The 24362-nt window shown below is 37.4% G+C and overlaps 2 protein-coding genes across 2 annotated transcripts; both read left to right on the top strand.

Moving 5' to 3' along the window:
• The first annotated feature begins 21 nt into the window (after positions 1 to 21).
• Positions 22 to 837, top strand: LOC148177887 (actin-related protein 2/3 complex subunit 3-B-like). Its single transcript, XM_088033475.1, has 3 exons — positions 22 to 128; positions 179 to 361; positions 408 to 837. The coding sequence occupies exons 1-3, from the start codon at positions 123 to 125 to the stop codon at positions 756 to 758; spliced, it is 540 nt and encodes a 179-aa protein (XP_087889601.1). The 5' UTR covers positions 22 to 122; the 3' UTR covers positions 759 to 837.
• Positions 838 to 3595: 2758 nt separating this feature from the next.
• On the top strand, positions 3596 to 11771 carry LOC148177886 (uncharacterized). Its single transcript, XM_088033163.1, has 2 exons — positions 3596 to 3815; positions 11088 to 11771. Exon 2 carries the CDS (start codon positions 11089 to 11091, stop codon positions 11647 to 11649), a length of 561 nt encoding a protein of 186 aa, XP_087889289.1. The 5' UTR covers positions 3596 to 3815; position 11088; the 3' UTR covers positions 11650 to 11771.
• The last annotated feature ends 12591 nt before the right edge of the window (positions 11772 to 24362 follow it).

Genomic DNA, 24362 nt, shown 5'->3' with positions numbered 1-24362 from the left:
CTAGGGACTTTGGTCAAATCCCGATGACAAGTGACAGATCTCAAGAACCCTGCATTACCGGCAGTGATTAACCTCTGGGTGTTTTCAGGAAATTACAAATTTCTGCGTTTTGGTTACTAAAAATGCCGGTAAGGCCCCCAAACCCTTCCTCTCAGTGCTCATTTGATCTGTTTTATAGGCATACCACTCGGTTTTTCTGGACCACCAGCACTCAGTGGGCAACACGGCAATTCTACCCTTCAAAACACAGTTCCGTGGGCCTGCGCCCCAATTCACCGGACAGCCGACCGATCAGGACATCATAGACGAAGCTTTGTACTACTTCAAAGCCAACGTTTTCTTCCGCACGTACGAAATAAAGGTGGGGCCCCCTTATCCCCACTGTCTTTACTAACACGTTTTTTTAGTCAGAGTCCGATCGTTTACTTATTTACATCACTTTGTACATAACGGAGTGTCTGAAGAAGCTGCAAAGGTGTGCCAACAGAAACCTGGGCCAGAATGAAATGTACACTTTGGCAATATCCCGGTTTGATATCCCTGGGGATCCTGGTTTTCCCCTGAACTCGGTTTATAGTAAGGCGAAGAGTCCAACCGATGCTGAGTTTCTGCGGGGTTATTTGACCCAGTTGAGACAAGAAGTGGGGCTGAGAGTTGTTGATAGAGTTTTTGGAGAGGATGGAAAACCAAGCAAGTGGTGGCTGTGTTTTGCCAAAAAGAAGTTCATGGACAAGTCGTTGTCAGGGCCAGGGCAATGAACTGTCTTCAGTATTTTTAATAATTGATTGTATTTTTTTGTAATTAATCCGAATTAAATTTAATTGACTTTTTAGTAAATTCACACTTAATTAGACACCAAAGTGCAACGAATCATGCGTCTGGCGAATGTTCGTTATCTCGTACCAATGAAACGCCCTTTAAGCCGGATGTCGCTGGAGTCGATAATCTCTTCATTATGAGATAATAAGCTCGTTAACGGGTTGTTTTTACTCATAATTCATCAATTGGTCTGCGAGAGTTTTTTTTGATGGGTTCCACTGCATTATTTAGAGCAGTAGAGGATATTTTCTTTTTGGTGTTTTTGCATGATAGGGAGATAAGGAAGAGAACGTGGCTTGCGAGTGGTTTTGTTTAATTAATGATAAGTTATAAAAGTATTAGCAGACACGGTTCATTTGCTTTCGATTTCGTATCGGTTCAAGGTGCGAAAAGCCCATAATTTGCGACTAAGAAAAACTTATTTCTTTTTTATATTGACGCGATTAAACGAGCTTATTCTACTAAATATTGTGGTGTAATTAAATTATATTTGTCATTTCTAAAGTGGAATTGTCTCCTCATTCTAAATCCGAAGCCTGTTTTGCTCTATCAGGTCAGGACTCGGAGATATTTGTAAAATTGGTTTGTTTTGAGTATCTCGCGTTCACTTTTGTTTTTTGCAGTCTTACGTAACAATTTGCAAAATTATAAAACGAAGCTAAATAAGCTTTCCAATGAACTATAAAAGTCGACGAAAGAGTTAGTTTTAAAAGAACAGAGACGGATTTTAGAAATTTTTATTTTCAAGACGAGAAAGAAACTTGTAATTTTGGTAGTTTCAATGCTAGAGCAATAAAATTTGGAGAGATTACTAATTCTAAATCTTGCTGACTGTCTTAATACCAAATTTTTTTAACAACAGGGACAGATTTTAGAAATATTTGTTTTCAAGACGGGCCAAAAATTTTCAAAATTTTTAGCTCGGATCTGACTGTAGCAGTTTTGACATTAACGGAATGAAATTTGGAGAGGTTTCTATCTCTAACATGTTGACTGTACCAAATTTAAAATTTTTTGGACAACAGGGACGAATTTAAGAATTTTTTATTTTTCAGACGAGTCAAAAATTTCCAATATTTTTCATTCGGACATGTAATTCTGGTAGTTTTGATGCTAGGGCAATGAAATTTGGAGATATTACTAGTTTTGACTTGTTAACTGTCTGTTCTAAGTACTAAATTTTTTTAACAACAGAGACGGATTTTAGAAATTTTTGTTTTCAAGACGAGTCAAAAATTCCCAAAATATTTAAATCGGATTTGTAACTTTAGTAGTTTTGACATTAGCAGAACTCAATTTGGAGAGGTTACTATCTCTAACATATTGACTCTCTGTAGCAAATCTCAAATTTTTTTAACAACAGGGATGGATTTGAGATTTATTTTCAAGACTAGCCAAAAAACTCAAATATTTTTATTTTGAACTGTAATTTTGGTAGATTCGATGCTAGAGCAATGAAATTTGGAGAGATTACTAGTTTTGACTTGTTGACTGTTTGTTCTAAATAGTAAATTTTTTAAGCAACCGGGACGGATTTTAGAAATTTTTGTTTTTAAGAAGGGTCAAAAATTTCCAATATTTTCTAATCGGATCTGTAACTTTAATATTTTGGAATGAAATCTGCAGAGGTTACTATATCTAACATGTTGACTATCTGTACCAAATCTCACATTATTTTAAGAACAGGGACGGATTTTGGATATTTTAAATTTCGAGACGGGCCAAAAATTTTCAAAATTTTAAGTCGGATCTGTAACTTTGGTAGTTTTGACATTAGCGGTACGAAATTTTGAGAGTTTACTATCTCTAACATGTTGACTGTTTGTACCAAATCTCAAATTTTTTGGACAACAGGGACGAATTTTCGGAATTTTTATTTTCAAAACGATCCAAAATTGTTGAATAAAAAAATTAAAATTTTTTGATAACCAGAACAACACTTTTGATTTAACATGTCATAAAATAAAGTAAATTCCCGTGTTTCTTGAATTGCGCGTAATATGGAGAACATGATGATTTATAAAAAGTATGAAGGGAATATTAAAATAAAAAAGTGCCAAATATATAAAAACCAAACTGCTTTAGAATCCGGACAACTTTATCAAATGAGTCTTTTTCCTCCAATTCCGGTACGCAACACCCAAATCATAATAAGAATAATTTGTTGAAAACATCGTACTAAAATAAAATTTATCTCAACTTAGACGCAACAGTTCTTTTCTTATCAACCACGATTTTGTAGCAAACACGAATGTTAGAGTTTTGAAATAATTTAGCTAAATAAATTCTAGGTAATAACGCAAATGCTGGTTTTTTCCAAAGATAAATACCATGAAAATAAAATATTTACTACGAAATTGCATAGAACATTTTGATGTTATCTCCAACATGTGTTTAATCGCATTTAATGGAAATTCGGTGTTGCTAATAAATAATAATACTTTTGTTTGAGGGACATGGCTTTGGCGAGTGATGCGATAAAGGAACCTTCACCAGTTGTAGGTCATCCAGTTAATTAGGCTGGAAGATCCCTCTGGTCTACGTGACCACTCTCAGGAAGCCATGAAGTGATTCCCTTTGTTCCTAGTTTTGAGAGATTTAAGAAAGTTCTAGCAAAAGGGTCAAAGTCTCCTGAAGCCCTTCAGGATGGGGATTAAAAAATATCCCCTTTATGGGTATAATTACGAATGTTCTCGAGTTCCTCCGATAATCTAAAGCCGGTGCCGCTCCACCATTTCCAATTGACATCTTCTGTCTGTTTCTAACTCGTTGGTTAGAGAGGGTAAGATGTACAAACAAGCATTGCCTATTTAAGGACGCCACTGTCTGGTTTACTACTATTTCTGCTTACAAGCACGTTTCGTGAGCAGTTCTTCAGGAGTTCGCGTGTTACTATGGAAAAGAAGGATTCTAAGAAGACTTAAGTGGTGTTGAGCTAGTTTTCGAACTATTAAATTAACTACAGTCTGTGAATATTTGTGATATTTTGCTATAAGGTAAGTTTCTTGAGTTTTAACTAGACAGAATTTTATCATTTATTATTTTAACGAGGGGTAGAGGTGGGATTATGGAAACTAAAGTAGCGCACGTTGTTGGTGGATGGTAATGATTTATGTTAATTTAATTTAATTTATGTATTGTTGGTGAGCCTACAGGCTACAAACACTTAACAAAAGACCTCTTTGGTGTTTGGTCATTGTGAAATATTCAAATTTTGATTCGTCTGAAGTTACTTTCTCGACCCTAAAGAAAAAAACCCACAGATTTGCCTTTGCTATTATCGTTTATAAAATGATTAAATGATTACTGTCGCAGGCCAAACGACTTTGATAACCTTATTAAAAACTAGATAAACAGTTTAAAACAAACTAGGCGCCGTAAATCCGTCTGGGAGTCTCACGAAGTCACCACGTCTTGCATCACCGAGCAAAGTTCAGTGTGATCAACAACATGTTCATTAAGGACGAGTAGATATTAATCGTCGTCTAAGAAACTTAAATCGGTAAATAAATGACTGTGCGGATTATCTGCACGACTCTTCTGAAGATTTCAAGTTTTTGATCTAATTCTTCCGGTAGATTACAGGCGGTTTAGTGAAAAAGGACTACAAATCCTTGTAAAAAATAAATGAATTTTTTTCTCCGAACTAAAAATTTTGCATTGCAATTTTTTTTGCTCAAAAAAATTGGCCAACGAATTTTCGACTTTTGAGCCTGGATTCAAACCAAAGAAACTCAAGGAAAACGATGGTGAAAACTGTTTTTCAAAATATTTTTTCGTTTCGGAGATTTTGAGCTTTGAAACTTTTCCGTCTCAAAATTTAATATCCGAAACTTTGATCGCTCATATTTCAATAATTTCTGGATTGATCTTAACGAATCTCACCTTTTTGGATTCTGCGTGAAATTCTGCGTTGATAATAATAGGTTAAGATTGCTTTATAAATAAGCGGGATAGCAACCGTGTCTAAATTAGAGACAGAACTTCTACATTGAAAAAATGAAAATTTTGAATTCGAACTATCCAAGATCGATTTTTAAGGTAAAAAATAGCGAGAAAAACGATTTTGAAAAGGGTTTTTTTATATTTGCCTTAATTCCGAAGATATCGTGCAAAACCGTTTTCGAACCCTCTGGCGACAACCCAAAAGTTCAAACGCCTTAAACTTAATTATTTGTTGACGTACGAGAAAAATGATGGTAATTTTGGATTCAAATGAGCCCATAGCTGAAATTTCCATAACAAGTAAGCGATATATCGACCGAATTACATTTTTGGAGGGTCATTTTCAAGATGTTGTTTCGGGGCGAAAACTGCGTTTAATATTATTGAATTATATATCGATCGAAAGAGCAGCTCGAGATCTATCAACTGGCCGAATCTCAGATCGATAGATCAAGTAGTTTACGAGGAGCGATCGAAAAACAAAAAATTGAAATTTTTTCATCGATCAAGTCGCAAAATTTTTTTGCCCAGATTTTAAAGTAGAATGACTCGAGAAAAACGGTGATGAAAACCGTTTCTCAAAATCTTTTTTAGTGTCGGAGATATCGAGCTTTGAAAATTTTCCAGCTCAAAATATATCCGAAATTTTGATCGCTCATAACTCAGTTATTCCTGGACTGATTTCAACGAATCTTGCATTTTTGGATTTTGCGTGAAATTCTGCTTAAAATGAGCACTAATACGTTGAGATTGCTTTATAAATAAGCGAGTCTAAATTAGAGACTGAAAGCCAGCTAACTTTTAGATTGAACAAATGAAAATTTTGAATTCGAACTATCTAAGATCGATTTCTAAGCTAAAAAATCGCGAGAAAAACGATTTTGACAAGGTTTTTTCATATTCGCTTTAATTCCGGAGATATCGAGCAAAATTGTTTTCGAACCTTCAAAATTTTTTCTCTCTGGCGACAATCCGAAATTTCAAACGCCTCTAATTCAGTTATTTGTTGACGGACGAGAAAAATGGTGGTACTTTTGGATTCAGCGCGAAATTCTGCGCAAAATGAGCCCAAATAAGCGAGATATTGACCGAAATAGATTTTCAGAGGATGTTTTTCAAGAAGTCGTTTCGGGGCGAAAACGACGTTTAGTACCATTGATATATACATCGATCGAAAGAGCTCGAGATCTATCAACTGCTCAAATCTCAAATTGATAGATCAAGTAGTTTACGAGGGGCGATCGAAAAACAAAAAATTGAAAATTTTTCATCGGTTGAGTCGCAAAATTTTTTGGCCCAAAAAATTGACTATCGAATTTTTGACTTTTGAGGGCAGATTCTAAAGTAAAATGACCCGAGAAAAACGATGGTAAAATCCGTTTCTCAAAATCTTTCGTAGTTTCGGAGATATTGAGTTTTGAAAATTTTTCAACTCAAAATTTAATATCCGAAACTTTGATTTCGTTATTTCTGGGCCGATCTTAACGAGTCTCACTTTTTTGAATTCTACGTGAAATTCTGCGTAAAATGAGTACCAATACTTCAATATTGCTTCCTAAATAAGAGAGATATTGAGGGAATTAGATTTTTTCGACCACTTTCAAATTTCAAATTCTGGATATAATATGTAATCTAATCGGCTCAAGGACGAGGAAAACGATGGTGAAAACTCCATCTTTCGCTCTGTCTTAGTTTAGGATCTATTGAGCTGTCAATTAAATTTCTGACTTCTTATAAAGCAATTTTTTGCCACATTTGCGCTAAAATAGAATCATCAGCTGTTATCTATCTAAGGTAAAAATATTTGTAAGTATATAAATAAATATGTAGGCACTTGACGACAACAAAAACTGTGCAAAATTAGCTAGCGTGATTTTTGGTTGAAATCATAGAGAAAAAAATAGTGTTAAATTTAATTTAATTTAATTTTTGCGAGAGAATAATCCATAATATTTATCCTTGCAAAAAATATATTTTTTTCAATTTGTGCAAAATCTGATGTAAGAAATGACACACCCAAAAATTCCAACGCCGCATTTGATTAACAATAAAAAGAATCACCCTGAATAACATTCAGAAATTTGATATTTGTGGGCGTTTGCGATTAGCAAAATAAAACGAATTATTCTAAAAAATGTTTAACTCCTAGACTTCCATGAAAATGACGGAGGCGCACAAAATAATGAAAATTGACCACAGTATCATTTAACAGTTTAATGGTTTGAGAATGCGAACCGTTAAAATGACTGAGTTCTCATTAAAATTACCAAGTAATTAGGCGCATACGTTGGTTACCTTAATTGTCTTCACCGAGATTAATTCTTTTTGTGTTGGCTGACAGGTTAATAACATCATCAGATTAATAACATCTATTTTAGAACAATTCTTTAAAAAAATTAATCTGTTTTAATATTTGAGTTGCTTAAACTCCAATAAACATAGTGTTAATTTTTTTTTCGAACCAGTTTCCACCAGTCCGCCTCCCAATCTCAACTCAGTTCTCTTTTTATCATCCACCACTAACACGGCTATCACGAACAAGCAGATAAAACTGTTTGCGTACTCATTGCATAATTCGGTCTTTCCAAACACAATTTCGCAATCCTTTAACAATTCACGCAGGTACCAAAACAGATTCGGGTTATCATAGATCAAAAGTCACCACGATCATCCAACGTCCACATGTCTTCTAATCGCATTTTCTCAATTCCAGAAAGTATTAACACTACTAAATTGGAAAATTGTGGAGGAAAAGACACTAATTTTAGAACTTTTTATTTTAGAAACGAAGCAAAATTTTTCAAAGTTTTTATACTAAACTTATATTTCTAGTAATTTTAATGCAATAACTATGAAAATTAAGGACTAATTTTAGAAATTTTTATTCTGGAAACGAAGCAAAAATTTCCGATATTTTTTACTAAAATTCGTAATTCTGGTAATTTAAGCGCTACAGCTATGAAATTTGGGGAAGTTACTAATTTTGAGTCGTGTATTAACTCTACCAAATTGCAAAATGTGAAGCAAAAGACACGAATTTTAGAAACGAAGCAAAAGTTTCCCAGATTTTTTTCTAAAATTCGAAATTCTAGTAATTTTAGTGCTACAACTATGACATTTAGGGAGGTTACTATTTTAGAGTCGTCTATTAACTCTACCAAATTGAAAAATGGTGAAGCAAATGTCACGAATTATAGAAATTTTTATTTTAAAAACGAAGCAAAAATTTTCGACGCCTTCCACTAAAATTCGTAATTCTGGTAATTTTAGTGCTACAACTATGAAATTTGGGGAAATTACTTTTTTAGAGTTGAGTATTAACTGTACTAAATTTAAAAATTGTGCAGCAAAAGACACGATTTTTAGAAATTTTTATTTAAAAAATATAGCAAAAATTTTCGAATTTTTTTACTAAAATTTGTACATATGGTAATTTTAGTCCTACATCTATAAAATATGAACAAGTTACTATATTTAAGTCGTATATTAACTCTACCAAATTGCAAAATTGTGGAACAAAAAAACACTAATTTTATAAATTTTTAATTTTGAAACGAACCAAAAATTTCCGAGATTTTTACTAAAATTCGTAATTCTAGTAATTTTAGTGCTACAATTAAGAAATTTAGGGAAATTACTATTTTACAGCGGAGTATTAGCTCTTCCAAATTTTAAAATTGTGAAGCAAAAGACACGATTTTTCGAATTTTTGTTTTAAAAACGAAGTAAAAATTTTCGAGTTTTTTTACTAAAATTTGTAATTCTGGTAATTTTAGTGCTACAACTATGAAATTTAGGGAAATTACTTTTTTAGAGTTGTGTATTAACTGGACGGAATTTCAAAATTGTGCAGCAAAAGACACGATTTTTAGAAATTTTTATTTTAAAAATAAAGCGAAAATTTTCGAGTTTTTTTACTAAAATTCGTAATTATGGTAATTTTAGTCGTACATCTATAAAATATGAACAAGTTACTATATTTAAGTCGTATATTAACTCTACCAAATTGCAAAATTGTGGAACAAAAAAACACTAATTTTATAAATTTTTAATTTTGAAACGAACCAAAAATTTCCGAGATTTTTTACTAAAATTCGTAATTCTGGTAATTTTAGTGCTACAATTAAGAAATTTAGGGAAATTACTATTTTACAGCGGAGTATTAGCTCTTCCAAATTTTAAAATTGTGAAGCAAAAGTCACGATTTTTCGAATTTTTGTTTTAAAAACGAAGTAAAAATTTCTGAGATGCTTCATTAGAATTCGTAATTCTGGTAATTTTAATGCCACTACTATAAATTTAGAGCAGTTACTACTCTAGAGTCGTGTATTAACTCTACTAAATTGCAAAATTGTGGAGCAAAAGTCACAAATTATACAAATTTTTATTTTAGAAAGCAAGCAATAATTTTCGACGTCTTTCACTATAATTCGTAATTCTGGTAATTTTAGTGCTACAGCTATGAAATTTGGAGAAGTTACTATTTTAGAGTCGTGTATTAACTTTACTCAATTTCGAAATTGTGGAGCAAAAGACACTAATTTTAGAAATTTTTAATTTAGAAACGAACCAAAAATTTCCGAGATTTTTTACTAAAATTCGTAATTCTAGTAATTTTAGTGCTACAATTACCAAATTTAGGGAAATTACTATTTTAGAGCGGTGTATTAGCTCTTTCAAATTTTAAAAATGTGGAGCAAAAGACAGGATTTTTAGAATTTTTGTTTTAAAATCGCAGTAAAAATTTTCGAGTTTTTATACTAAAATTTGTAATTCTGGTAATTTTAGTGCTACAACTATGAACATTGGGGAAATTACTGCTTTAAAGTCGTGCAGTATCTGTACTGAATTTCAAAATTGTGGAGCAAAAGACACGATTTTTAGAAATTTTTATTCTATAAACGAAGCAAAAAATTTCGAGGTCTTTTACTAAAATTCGTGATTCTAGTAATTTTAGTGCTACAACTATGAAATTTAACGAGGTTACTAATTTTGAGTCGTGTACTAACTCTACCAAATTTCAAAATTTTGGAGCAAAAGACACGGATTTTAGAAATTTTTATTTTAAAAGCGAAGATAAGATCCTTCATTAAAATTCGCTATTCTGGTAATTTTAACGTGAATACTATGAAATTTAGAGAAGTTACTACTCTAGAGTCGTGTATTAACTCTACTAAATTGCAAAATTGTGGAGCAAAAGTCACAAAGTATACAAATTTTTATTTTAGAAATTTTTATTTTGAAAATAAAGCAAAAATTTTCGAGCTTTTTACTAAAATTCGTAATTATGGTAATTTTAGTTCTATATCTATAAAATATGGACAAGTTACTATTTTTGAGACGTGTATTAACTCTATTAAATTGCAAAATTGTGGAACAAAAAACACTAATTTTAGAAATTTTTAATTTTGAAACGAACCAAAAATTTCCGAGATTTTTTACTAAAATTCGTAATTCTAGTAATTTTAGTGCTAAAATTACCAAATTTAGGGAATTTACTATTTTAGAGCGGTGCATTAGCTCTTCCAAATTTTAAAATTGTGGAACAAAAGACACGATTTTTAGAATTTTTGTTTTAAAATCGCAGTAAAAATTTTCGAGTTTTTTTACTAAAATTTGTAATTCCGGTAATTTTAGTGCTACAACTATGAAAATTGGGAAAATTACTGCTTTAGAGTCGTGTATTAACTATACTGAATTTCAAAATTGTGAAGCAAAAGGCACGATTTTTAGAAATTTTTATTTTACAAACGATGCAAAAAATTCCGAAGTTTTTTACGAAAATTCGTGATTCTAGTAATTTTAGTGCTACAACTATGAAATTTAACGAGGTTTCTAATTTTGAGTCGTGTACTAACTTTACCAAATTTCAAAATTTTGGAGCTAAAGACACGGATTTTATAAAATTTCATTTCAAAAACGAAGCAAACATTTCTGAGATCCTTCATTAGAATTCGTAATTCTGGTAATTTTAATGCCACAACTATAAAATTTGGAGAAGTTACTACTCTAGAGTCATTTATTAACTCTACTAAATTTCAAAATTTTGGAGCAAAAGACACGAATTTAAAAAAAATTTATTTCAAAAACGAAGCAAACATTTCTGAGATCCTTCATTAAAATTCGTAATTCTGGTAATTTTAGTGCTTAGGAAAGTCATTATTTTTGAAAGTCGTCTTGTAGTGGAGCCATCTGTTGATAAAATTGGTAAAAATACAATCAAATATCACTTAAACATGGTAATGAAAATTGAGCAGAACTTATTGTAGCAACAAAATGAAAAATTTTTCCTCATTCTTCTAATCGCATTTTCTCAATTCCAGAATGTCCAGTACCGTGTCGAGTACCCAAATACAGACAATCTCCAAGAAAATGGTCCTCACGTCCAAAAAGGCGGAACGACGACTCGTCCGAACGTCGTCCTTGGAGAAAATCCGGCGATTCAACAGCTTCATCTGTTCGCAACAGTACTACATCCTTCCGGCGCTTTTGGCGTGGTTGAGGTCGTCGCAATCAGTTCTTCAGTCGTCCACGGAGAAGACCATCTTCTTCTTTCGTTCGTTAATCTTCAGTCACTTCTTGTACAAGTTGTGTCAGTTGGATTACAAGTTGCTGCTGTCCAATGTGTTGGTTTTGTTCCAGAAGCAGATACAGATTCTGTATTATAGAGCTTCAGAGTCGCAGGATTTGCTCAAAGTTGCGGTGTACATTACAGCGACTTCTTTGGCTGCGGAGTTAGGAATGTGCTTTTACTTACTGTGTAATACGTGTATTCCCAGTGGACTAATTTTTTTGATTGCTTGTTGGTTTTATATTATTTATTTGAATCTCAGATCGTCTATGTTTTTCTCCAGAAAAAAAAATGTGATGAAAAAGAAGAATTAATTAGATGATAGGTGCTATAAGGCTGGTTTAATTTATTATACATATTGATAGGTTAAGTTCGTCATTCGGTTAATTTTTTGTACTCGATGACCTGTAATGTATAAATGACAATTTTGATATGATATCTGTGTTTGATTTGCGTCAGTTTTAGTATTGTAACGGTATAAATTTGTGTTAGGGATTTGTGACGTGACAATTTCGAGTTAAACGGGAAGGTGTTAGAAAGGGTTGATTTTCGTGACCTTTTGACGCCTGTAATTTATTGGTTGCCTATTTTAGTGTAGCCGCATGGCGAGTTACATTGTCCGTTACGAATTCTGCTCAATTAGATTAATAGTTACCAGTTTGTTAGGTACCAGTTCGGAGGTGACTGGAGGAATACGTTTGAGCCTCAGAATTTTAGCTGGAGGACTGCTACAAGTTCCTCGGGGTTGTCTAGGTTGCAACTCTTTAGTTTTCATCTTTGCTTTAACTTTTCTAACTTCTATTTTCTTCCTTTTCACAACCACGTTAGCCTGCTTGGTGTTGATCGTGTCGTGGGTCGTTCTTCTTTTTGACCGCAACATCAACGGTGCTACTCTTGCTATTTTTTTTCTTCTTGCGATTGTTTATTTTGTTCATAGTGTGCGTTGAGGTCTACGATTGGTTGATGAATAATTTTCCAGCTGTTTACTTACCGTTGGCTTCGTTTTGCTGCTCTTTACGATCACTTTCATTCTTTGTTTTGATTCGAATAACCCCAAATTTTCACCTGTCAAGGGGTCACCTTCTCAATGACGAAATGTGACGTAGAGCCGAAGAAGCGATAGCAGCCATTCTGGTTCCGTGGTTCTCTTGCGTTTTAGATCTCGTGGCGTACGGTGCTCCAGAGTGTTTCGGTATTTTGGAATTTGGAGTGTGACTTAGTGGCCTTTTTGGTTTGATTGGTACATTGGTATCTGGATTGGGTCACTAAGGTTCCTGGAGGCAACCGGAGATTGTCGGGTCTCGAGATCGAGTAAAGCCACCACGACGTGAACCACGTGGAAAACTTTAAGGCCGCTTTCCATCGTAGTAAGTAAAGTATTCCAGTGTATTCATCTTCCTAAGGGTATTTTCCACCCTAGGGCCTTCTATTTTGGGTTCTAGCCTGTTCTATTCTGGGCTATTCTCTGTTTCGTTTTTTTTCCCTTTTGGTTGGGGGTGCGAACTGGAAGTTCGAAACTGGATTGCGGCTGACCGTTTTGACCGAGCCGTACAACCTCTTCCCTGTTGGATTCGGGAAGGCTCACCAGTCGGGAGCACCTAGAGGAGAGTCGGTAGGAGGAGCTGTAGGAGTCAAGGTCAGATCGTTTTATCCACGTTTTGTTCGAGTCATCGTGTCACCGTTTTGTTAACTTGTTCCTGTAGGAGTTTACGGCTTCACCGTAACCGTCCTTGTTAATTGTTACTTGTAATTAGTAGTTGGGAGATTACAGCTTCACTGTAATCAACCGTTTCACACTTAGTCATTTCTTTTCTGTTTTTTTGTTGTACAGACGTCCTTGTAAGTCGGGACCCGGTAATTGCGAGTTTGTACGATCGAATTGTTGCGCGGATTTTCGGTGTGCCGTCGGCTTGCGCAAGCGTTCGGTCTACAGCGAATCGTCGTAAATCTAACAGCAACGATTGCCGGTGTAAAGACGACGTCTTTGTTTTCCTGTATTTTTTGTTTAGGTTTTATTAGTGTGTTTTTTTAATATATTCGTTCCTGGTTAGAGTTCTCTTCGTTTTCTTTTTTTTTCTCGTTCGGGTAAGCTACACCGAGTACTTTGGATCCGGGTACTCGCAAGTCGTAGCCGGAGGATCCTGGCGCCCTCAAGATTGTCGGGTCGGTGAGTTTTAACGAACCCACCCAGACTGAGCTACCGGCGTAATTTTGTCACCAGCCGGCCCGAGCGACTTTAGTCGGTCAGTTTGTTTTTTTTTTTGCGTGACAATTTTGGCGCCCAACGTGGGGCACAAGTAGAGACAGCTCATTTAACTCAATTTTTTTTTTTATTTTTTTTCTGCTCTTTTGGAAATTATTTTTTTTTGCGGCCGTGGTGATGGAGGCAAGGCACCTAAGACGCGACGAGCTCGAATTTGAACTGCGGGTTAGGGGAGTAGACCCCAGCGGGAGGTCGGTGGAGGTGTTACGAGAGGAATTGGGGGTATTTCTCAAAGCGGAAGCGGACGGTACCTCTCACCCTACCGACGCACAGTTCGTTTATGAGTATGAGGTCGAGGTGCCGAGGATAAAGGCCAAGTATAAGGAACTGCTGACGGCGATCAACGTGTATCAGGAACCTTCGACGCGTGATAATAGGCTCAAACGCATTTATAGTCGGTTGCTTCACCTCCTCCACAGGGTTAACCGCGCACCGTTGGAAGATGCTACGGCGGAACATCTAGCGTCCCGGGCTTCCTTGGTCTCCCAGGTGTCGGAGCTGTTTGAAACTCTGGATAAAGCAACCAAGGCCCGTCGCAGCCTTGGCAACTTCAACCTTAGCGCCATTATGGGAGTGGTTCCACCTTCGGGGGACGAATCCGTGGAGTCGGAGGATGAGGAGTCTGGTGATTTAGATGACACGGAGGGCAGCCCGCAGGGTAACTCCAGTCGCGTCGTGAGAGGCCCGACGGAGCATCGCGATATGCCCGTACACAAATGGGGTGTCAAATTTTCGGGAGAGCCATCAGGATTATCGGTGCCAGAATTTTTAGATAGGGTTTCCGAGTTGAGGGTAGCACGAAGGTTCTCCGAACGCGATTTATTCATTGCGGCCATCGATTTGTTTGAGGGAAAGGCTCTAACGTGGTTCCGTTCGGTACGGCCTCGAGTACACAATTGGGGAGAGTTGGTGGATCTGCTACGGTACCACTATTTGCCGCCGGACTACAGCCACCGGTTATTTGGAGAGATCTTGGCACGGAAGCAGGGCGAGCAAGAGAAGTTTATCGAGTACCTCGCGTGTATGACGTCACTGTTTGATCGACATGGAGCCATTCCGAGGGAGCTGAGATTGGACATCCTTACCCGTAACCTCGCTCCGTTCTACGTCCAACAATTACCAGTTGTGGAAAGCTTAGAGGAATTGGAGAGACAATGTCTTAGATTAGAGGTAACCAAGTATCGAGTAGACAGCTACCAGCCGCCACCGCGAAGAAGTCGCGATCTCGTGGAACCCTCGCTAGCGTACGTGGCTCCCACCGAAATTTCGGCTGTCCAACGACCAACTCCAGACAACGATCGTCGTTGTTACAACTGCCAACGAACAGGCCACTTCTCCAGAGAATGTCGACAACCTCGGAGGCTACGTTGCTTCCGATGCCAGCGCGAAGGCGTCACTACGAGGAACTGCCCGGATTGTAACCGCGATAGACCATCGACGTCGGGAAACGACGCACGAAACCAACAGTAGGGCGGCTGGCTGGTTTCAAGAAGTTCAACCGCTCCGTGGGTTCTGGATCTAACGGTGATCGGGTTAGGCTAGCGACCTCGCTGAGAGCTCGGCTGGATTTTATTTTGGAAGGTGCGGTCGGAGACGAACGACCTTATTTGAGTGTTGTTGTTTTAGGTCATAGGGTGTTAGGTTTATTGGATTCAGGAGCCAGTAGGACTTGCGTTGGGCAACCCGGTATTTCCATCTTTGAATCGTTAGGGTTAAGGCTGGACCACCCCGCCAATGTATCGTCGTGCGTGGTGGCTAATGGGGATAGATGTCAGGTTAAGGGTATCTTTCACGTACCGTTTAGGGTAAAGGATCGTGTGCATGTTTTGGAGGTTCTAGCAATACCGTCTCTCCCACATGTCCTGATTTTGGGGATAGATTTTTGGACAAACGTTGGATTAGTTCCAGATGTCAGACGTGGGGAATGGGTATACAGTAAGGGTCAGCCAACGCAAATCAACGCCATCGAAAGCTCTCACAGTTTAACAGCGGAGCAGACCAGACGCCTGGAAGAATTGAGGTTGACCATTCCATTCGCGGACCATGGCATAGGTGTCACACATCAAGTGGAACACAAGATCAGGACGGAGGCTGAGCCTATACGGCAAAGAACATACCCCATTTCACCGGCGTTGTGGAAGCACGTAAACCAAGAACTTGACACCATGATACGAGAGGGTGTTGTGGAACCGAGTTCATCCCCGTGGAGCTCGCCGATAGTGCTGGTCAAGAAGAAGGACAATAGCTACAGGTTTTGCGTGGATTACCGCAAACTCAATGCGGTTACTCAGCGAGACTCTTACCCATTGCCACGGGTGAGCACAATTTTAGATCGTCTCCGTGACGCTACCTTCCTCTCCTCGATAGACATCAAATCGGCCTACTGGCACATTCCTGTGGAGGAAATAAGTCGTCCAAAAACCGCCTTTGCTGTTCCCGGACGCGGACTCTTTCAGTTCCGAAGAATGCCATTCGGCCTCCATAATGCCCCAGCGACTTGGCAACGATTTATAGACCACGTTTTAGGTTTCGACTTGGCACCGTCGGTTTTCGTTTACCTGGATGACATTATCGTGGTTTCTAGTGACTTCGAGTCGCATATGCGGATTTTGGGCGAAGTCTTCCGTCGTCTCAGGGAAGCTGGGTTGACGGTCAGTCGTGATAAGTGTTGTCTATGTCGGTCGGAGCTTAAGTTTTTAGGTTATGTGGTGGATTCGAGAGGCCTTCGGGTGGATCCGGATAAAGTAGACGCGATCATTAACTTCCCTGTTCCCAACAACGTACGGGAAGTGCGTCGCCTACATGGCATGGCTTCGTGGTACCGCAGGTTTATACCGGATTTTTCCGCGATTGTCGCACCCATCAACGCACTGCTACAGAAGAACAAGAAATTCCTATGGACACCTGAGTGCAGGGACGCCTTCAGGACTTTGAAAGAGGCACTTGTTTCCGCCCCCGTTTTGTATTGTCCGGACTTCGAGCGAGAATTTTTTGTGCAAACCGACGCCAGCGACTATGGTCTAGGGGGAGTGCTCTATCAAAACTATCCTGATGGTGATCACGTGATTGCCTATGCGAGTAGATCCTTGTCAGCGAGTGAGCGCAAGTTTACGGTCACCGAAAAGGAGTGTTTGGCTGTGGTCTTTGCGATAGAGAAATTTCGAGCTTACGTGGAAGGATATAAGTTCACTGTCGTCACGGATCATTACAGTCTAAAATGGCTGCATAGTTTGAAGTCGCCCTCAGGTCGGCTGTCAAGGTGGAGTGTGACCCTACAACAATACGATTTTGCCGTGGTGCACAGGAAGGGCAAGGACAATGTGGTGCCTGATGCGTTATCCCGAGCGGTTCCTCGAGTGGATGTCGTAGGCAATGGTGACGCTTGGCACAAGCGTATGACGACAGAGGTCGAGGATAAGCCGTTGTCATACCCGTTGTGGCGCGTAGAGGATGGGGTCTTGTATAAAAGGACGAAGACACCCAACACAGATTTACGGGGCCCGGAGTTTGCCTGGAAAATTGTAGTGCCGAAGGACCGACGACTAACCCTCCTGCGAGAGAACCACGACGACGTCTTTGCCGGTCACACCGGCGTCTTCAAAACTTACCACCGCCTCGCGGAACGGTACTATTGGCCGCGCATGAGAGCCGACGTCGCTCGTTACGTGAAGCACTGCAGGACATGCATCGCCAGCAAAACTGACAATAAGCCACCAGCTGGACAAATGGCAGGCCGACCGAACATCACCAGGCCCTGGCAACTTATCTGCATCGACATTGTTGGCAAGCTTCCGCGCTCGACGCAGGGTCACGAGTATATTATGACAGTGGAGGATTATTTTAGTAAGTTCGTTTTGTTATTCCCACTGCGTAAGGCCGTCGCAAAGTCTATGGCGAAGTTACTGGAAGATCACGTGTTCTGTGTATTTGGGGTGCCTGAAGTCTTGGTGTGTGACAATGGGAAACAACTGGTTAGTCGTGAACTGAGTGACATGCTGCAGAGGTATGGAGTTCGGGTGCAGTTTACTTCCCTTTATCATCCCCAGGCTAATGCGGTGGAGAGACGACATCGGACCCTCAATATGATTCTGAGGTCATATACGACGGACAACCATAGACACTGGGACAAAGACCTCCAAAAGGTGGCATGTTGTCTTCGGACATCGAAACACGAGACCACCAACCAAACGCCATTCTTTATAAATTTCGGTCGCGAAATTCGTTTAGATGGGCGACCCCGCTCTGTACCAACAGCCGAGGAGGAAGTCGAACCACCCTCACCAGAACACCGTGCTACTGCTTTTGGAGAACTGTACAAGGATATTCGCAAACGACTTGATAAGGCTTTTGAACGCAACCGCCGAATTTACGACCTACGACACCGGAAGGTACAATTTTCGGAGGGCCAGCGGGTTTGGCGAAGGAATATGGCACAATCGAATGCCGCTGCGTATGTCACCTCCAAGCTATTGCCTAAGTTTGTAGGGCCATTTGTGATTCGGAAACGCTTGAACCCCTGGAATTACGAATTAGAGGACCTTCAAGGTAAGAGAAGTGGAGTTTGGAACATCAAAGACCTTAAGGAAGACCCCGGAGATCCCCCCGACGTGTAAACCCCAACAATGTCTGGCCAGGGTAACCTGCTACGGTGATATGGGTAGTCCGTACAGCCAGTTTCCCCAGTGTGGATTTCAGTAGCGTCTGCACCAGAGTGGTCGGCTACCGAAATCAGCCACTTCGGCGTCTGTCTTCGAAGAAGCGGTCGTGTGGTTGTGTCCAATAATGAGCTGTTATCGTGTCTGTCTCCAGAGGAGCGACGTTAATAGTGTCATCGTTCGTGTATTTTTGTATCTTTGGATCTGTGGTTTTCTTGATGGTTTTGGTGTTGATATTTGTAGATGGTATAATTGTCGTAAAGTCGAAGTAGTTCGCAACGCCGACAAACCTCTTTTGTTTAAGGCTAGGTTGACACCGAATTTTCCTGTGTGGAGTGGAGATTCGTTTTGCGGTGTGCTACGTTGATTAGTCCTTGTATGAGGTGTAGTTTTGATTCCATCGGCTGTGTTACTGTATTGGGGATCATTCGCAATTTGGTTTGGTTGTTCTTTGGTATATTGTGATTGATTCCGTTTTGGTTTAGGATTTGACAGTTTGTACGGGTAGGTGCGATTCGTTAGGTTGTTTTCCGCTGCAGTCGGGATGTTGAGTCGTATCGATCTGTACCTCAGCCTCTTATGCAGCTAGTGAAGTTCCGAAGTTGGCATTGGCGCCTTGATTAGGGAGTTTGATTCGGTCTTCCATTGGCTATACAGGTGTTCGGCTACGTCTTCTTTTCTTTTGTTGTTGACAATTATGTATTGAGAACTTTTGTCTCACTAAGGAGCTATGATGCAAGGAGTCGAGGGTCCGAGCTGAGCCTTTGACCTCATGTTGTGATGATCCGGTCGATTTTCGTGGTCGTCGGTGAACTTTTGACACTCCGTTGTATTGTTCTTTTCGAGAGAGTTTTATTTTGATTTTGGTTAGTGGTTTTGTTTTGACGAGAGGATCAAGCGCCCAACCTTTAAGGTAGCTGCATAATTTAGAGTGTGGGCACAAGGGTGATCCAATCGCTCGTAACAAATGTAATATTTTCGGGTTTTAGTAAGTTGTGGAGAACATTAGGTTGAGAAGTACAAATTTCGCCGATACCTCACACTGAGAAATTTTGGGAAAATTTCTAACGAGGAAAGGGTGGGATTTATGTAACGGTATAAATTTGTGTTAGGGATTTGTGACGTGACAATTTCGAGTTAAACGGGAAGGTGTTAGAAAGGGTTGATTTTCGTGACCTTTTGACGCCTGTAATTTATTGGTTGCCTATTTTAGTGTAGCCGCATGGCGAGTTACATTGTCCGTTACGAATTCTGCTCAATTAGATTAATAGTTACCAGTTTGTTAGGTACCAGTTCGGAGGTGACTGGAGGAATACGTTTGAGCCTCAGAATTTTAGCTGGAGGACTGCTACAAGTTCCTCGGGGTTGTCTAGGTTGCAACTCTTTAGTTTTCATCTTTGCTTTAACTTTTCTAACTTCTATTTTCTTCCTTTTCACAACCACGTTAGCCTGCTTGGTGTTGATCGTGTCGTGGGTCGTTCTTCTTTTTGACCGCAACATCAACGGTGCTACTCTTGCTATTTTTTTTCTTCTTGCGATTGTTTATTTTGTTCATAGTGTGCGTTGAGGTCTACGATTGGTTGATGAATAATTTTCCAGCTGTTTACTTACCGTTGGCTTCGTTTTGCTGCTCTTTACGATCACTTTCATTCTTTGTTTTGATTCGAATAACCCCAAATTTTCACCTGTCAAGGGGTCACCTTCTCAATGACGAAATGTGACGTAGAGCCGAAGAAGCGATAGCAGCCATTCTGGTTCCGTGGTTCTCTTGCGTTTTAGATCTCGTGGCGTACGGTGCTCCAGAGTGTTTCGGTATTTTGGAATTTGGAGTGTGACTTAGTGGCCTTTTTGGTTTGATTGGTACATTGGTATCTGGATTGGGTCACTAAGGTTCCTGGAGGCAACCGGAGATTGTCGGGTCTCGAGATCGAGTAAAGCCACCACGACGTGAACCACGTGGAAAACTTTAAGGCCGCTTTCCATCGTAGTAAGTAAAGTATTCCAGTGTATTCATCTTCCTAAGGGTATTTTCCACCCTAGGGCCTTCTATTTTGGGTTCTAGCCTGTTCTATTCTGGGCTATTCTCTGTTTCGTTTTTTTTCCCTTTTGGTTGGGGGTGCGAACTGGAAGTTCGAAACTGGATTGCGGCTGACCGTTTTGACCGAGCCGTACAACCTCTTCCCTGTTGGATTCGGGAAGGCTCACCAGTCGGGAGCACCTAGAGGAGAGTCGGTAGGAGGAGCTGTAGGAGTCAAGGTCAGATCGTTTTATCCACGTTTTGTTCGAGTCATCGTGTCACCGTTTTGTTAACTTGTTCCTGTAGGAGTTTACGGCTTCACCGTAACCGTCCTTGTTAATTGTTACTTGTAATTAGTAGTTGGGAGATTACAGCTTCACTGTAATCAACCGTTTCACACTTAGTCATTTCTTTTCTGTTTTTTTGTTGTACAGACGTCCTTGTAAGTCGGGACCCGGTAATTGCGAGTTTGTACGATCGAATTGTTGCGCGGATTTTCGGTGTGCCGTCGGCTTGCGCAAGCGTTCGGTCTACAGCGAATCGTCGTAAATCTAACAGCAACGATTGCCGGTGTAAAGACGACGTCTTTGTTTTCCTGTATTTTTTGTTTAGGTTTTATTAGTGTGTTTTTTTAATATATTCGTTCCTGGTTAGAGTTCTCTTCGTTTTCTTTTTTTTTCTCGTTCGGGTAAGCTACACTTTTTTTTTTTTTTTTTTTTTTTTTTTTTTTTTTTTTCCTCTTTAACCTCTTTTCTATTTATGTGTGTTTGTCTGGTAATGGGGTGGTTTTTTAAACCGGACTTTGCGTTTTATGTTTCACTCTATCTTCGTAACTCGTAACTTAACCAGTTTAACATATCAGATCCTAATTAAAGTCGGAACGTCCAGTGGAAGAAATATTTGCACGCAAGTGTAAACGCACTCAGAAGCGCCAATGAACTTGAGCAAGTTTTTGTACTACTAGTGGTTTTAAATAATAGTAATTTTAGTGCTACAACTATGAAACTTAGGGAATTTACTACTTTATAGTCGTGTGTTAACTCTACCAAATTGCAAAAATGCAGAGCAAAAGACACGAATTATAGAAATATTTATTAGAAATGAAGCCAAAACTTTCGACACTCTTCACTAAAATTCGTAATTCTAGTAATTTTAATGTTACAACTATGAAACTTGGGTAAGTTAGTATTTTATAGTCGTGTAATAACTCCACCAAATTGCAAAATTGTGGAACAAAAGACACGAATTTTAGAAATTTTTACTTTAGAAACGAAGCAAAAATGTCCGACATTCTTCACTAAAATTCGTTATTCTGATAATTTTAGTGCTACAACTATGAAATTTGGAGAAGTTACTAATATTGAGTGGTATATTAACTCTACCAAATTGCAAAACTGTGAAAGAAAAGACACTAATTAAAAAAAAACTTATTTTGGAAACGAAGCAAGAATTTCCGAGATTTTTTACTAAAGTTCATAATTGTTGTAATTTTAGTGATACAAGTATGAAATTTGGTGAAGTTACTAATTTTAAGTAGTTACTAATTTTAAGTAGTCACTCTATTAAATTGCAAAATTGTGGAACAAAAAACGCTAATTTTAGAATTTTTTATTTTGGAAACGAAGCAAAAATTTCCGAGATTTTTTACTAAAATTCGTAATTCTGATAATTTTAGTGCTACAACTATGAAATTTAGAGACGTTACTAATATTGAGTGGTGTATTAACTCTACCAAATTGCAAAACTGTAGAACAAAAGACACTAATTAAAAAAAAAAAAAATATTTTGGAAACGAAGCAAGAATTTCCGAGATATTTTACTAAAGTTTATAATTGTAGTAATTTTAGTGATACAACTATGAAATTTGGTGAAGTTATGTTTTGAGTAGTGTATTAACTCTATTAAATTGCAAAATTGTGGAACAAAAAACGCTAATTTTAGAAATTTTTATTTTGAAAACGAACCAAAAATTTCCGAGATTTTTTACTAAAATTCGTAATTTTAGTAACTTTCATGCTAGAACTATGACATTCAAGGAAATTATTATTTTAGAGTCGTGTATTAGTTCTACCAAAGTTCAAAATTGTGAACCAAAAGACACGATTTTTAGAAATTTTTATTTCAAAAACGAAGCAAAAGTATCCGAGATTTTTTACTAAAATTCGTAATTCTGGTAATTTTAATGCTACAACTATGACATTTTTGGAAATTATTATTTTAGAGTCGTGTATTAGCTCTACCAAAGTTCAAAATTGTGAACCAAAAGACGATTTTTAGAAATATTTATTTTAGAAACGAAGCAAAAGTTTCCGAGATTTTTTTCTAGAATTCATCATTCTGGTAATTTGAATGCTACAACTATGAAATTTGGTAAAGTTAGTACTTTTGAGTCGTGTATTTACTCTAACAAATTGTAAAATTGTGAAGCAAAAGACACAATTTTTAGAAATTTTTATTTTGAAAACGAACCAAAAATTTCCGAGATTCTTTACTACTAAAATTCATAATTCTAGTGATTTTAATACTACAATTAAGACATTGAGGGAAATTATTATTTTAGAGTCGTGTATTAGCTCAAATTTCAAAATTGTGCAACAAAAAACGCTAATTTTAGAAATTTTTATTTTGAAAACGAACCAAAAATTTCCGAGATTTTTTACATAAATTCGTAATTTTAGTAACTTTCATGCTAGAACTATGACATTCAAGGAAATTATTATTTTAGAGTCGTGTATTAGCTCTACCAAAGTTCAAAATTGTGAACCAAAAGACGATTTTTAGAAATTTTTATTTTAGAAACGAAGCAAAAGTTTCCGAGATTTTTTACTAAAATTCCTAATTCTGGTAATTTGAGTGCTACAACTATGAAATTTGGAAAAGTTACTACTTTTGAATCGTATATTTACTCTACCAAATTGCAAAATTGTGAAGCAAAAGACACGATTTTTAGAAATTTTTATTTCAAAAACGAAGCAAAAGTATCCGAGATTTTGTACTAAAATTCGTAATTCTGGTAATTTTAATGCTACAACTATGACATTTTTGGAAATTATTATTTTAGAGTCGTGTATTAGCTCTACCAAATTTCAAAATTGTGAACCAAAAGACACGATTTTTAGAAATTTTTATTTTAGAAACGATGCAGAAGTTTTCGAAATTTTTTACTAAAATTCCTAATTCTGGTAATTTGAGTGCTACAACTATGAAATTTGGTAAAGTTACTACTTTTGAGTCGTGAATTTACTCTACCAAATTGCAAAATTGTGAAGCAAAAGATACAATTTTTATAAAGTTTTATTTTTAAAACGAACCAAAAATTTCCGAGTTTTTTTAGTAAAATTCGTAATTTTAGTAATTTTAATGCTAGAACTATGACATTTGGGGAAATTATTATTTTAGAGTCGTGTATTAGCTCTACCAAAGTTCAAAATTGTGAACCAAAAGACACGATTTTTAGAAATTTTTATTTTAGAAACGAAGCAAAAGTTTCCGAGATTTTTTTCTAAAATTCCTAATTCTGGTAATTTGAGTACTACAACTATGAAATTTGGTAAAGTTACTACTTTTGAGTCGTGTATTTACTCTACCAAATTGCAAAATTGTGAAGCAAAAGACACAATTTTTAGAAATTTTTATTTTGAAAACGAACCAAAAATTTCCGAGATTTTTTACTAAAATTCGTAATTTTAGTAATTTTAATGCTAGAACTATGACATTCAAGGAAATTATTATTTTTGAGTCGTGTATTAACTCTACTAGATTACAAAATTGTGAACCAAAAGACACAAATTTTAGAAATTTTATTTTATGTTATAAGTGAAGCAAAAATTTCCGAGTCGTTTAGTTGTGGAGCCATCTATTGATAAAAATTGGGATGTATTCACTACAGGTTTCTAACTTACTTCGTTCAAATCCTGCTGATATCTAAAATTGCTTCTTTGTACATAAATCGGTAAATTCTCTGCAGGAAAAATAACTAATCGAAAAAACGAATACTAAAAAAATACATAAATATCACACAGTATATGGTTACGACTTCTACACCAACAGATCTGTATTTTTAGTTGTCTACAGATCGCCAAACTAAAAACG

Source organism: Gnatocerus cornutus, chromosome 3 (assembly GCF_029298725.1).
Source record: "Gnatocerus cornutus isolate USDA-ARS CGAHR chromosome 3, icGnaCorn1.1, whole genome shotgun sequence".
In the NCBI taxonomy this organism is placed as follows: Eukaryota; Metazoa; Arthropoda; class Insecta; order Coleoptera; family Tenebrionidae; genus Gnatocerus; species Gnatocerus cornutus.
This window is presented reverse-complemented; position numbering and strand designations above follow the sequence as displayed.

Coding starts and splice junctions, on each gene's coding strand:
- LOC148177887 (XM_088033475.1), top strand. Junction 362..407: donor TCCGCACGTACGAAATAAAG/GTGGGGCCCCCT, acceptor ACGTTTTTTTAG/TCAGAGTCCGATCGTTTACT.
- LOC148177886 (XM_088033163.1), top strand. CDS start 11,089: ATGTCCAGTACCGTGTCGAGTACCCAAATACAGACAATCTCCAAGAAA.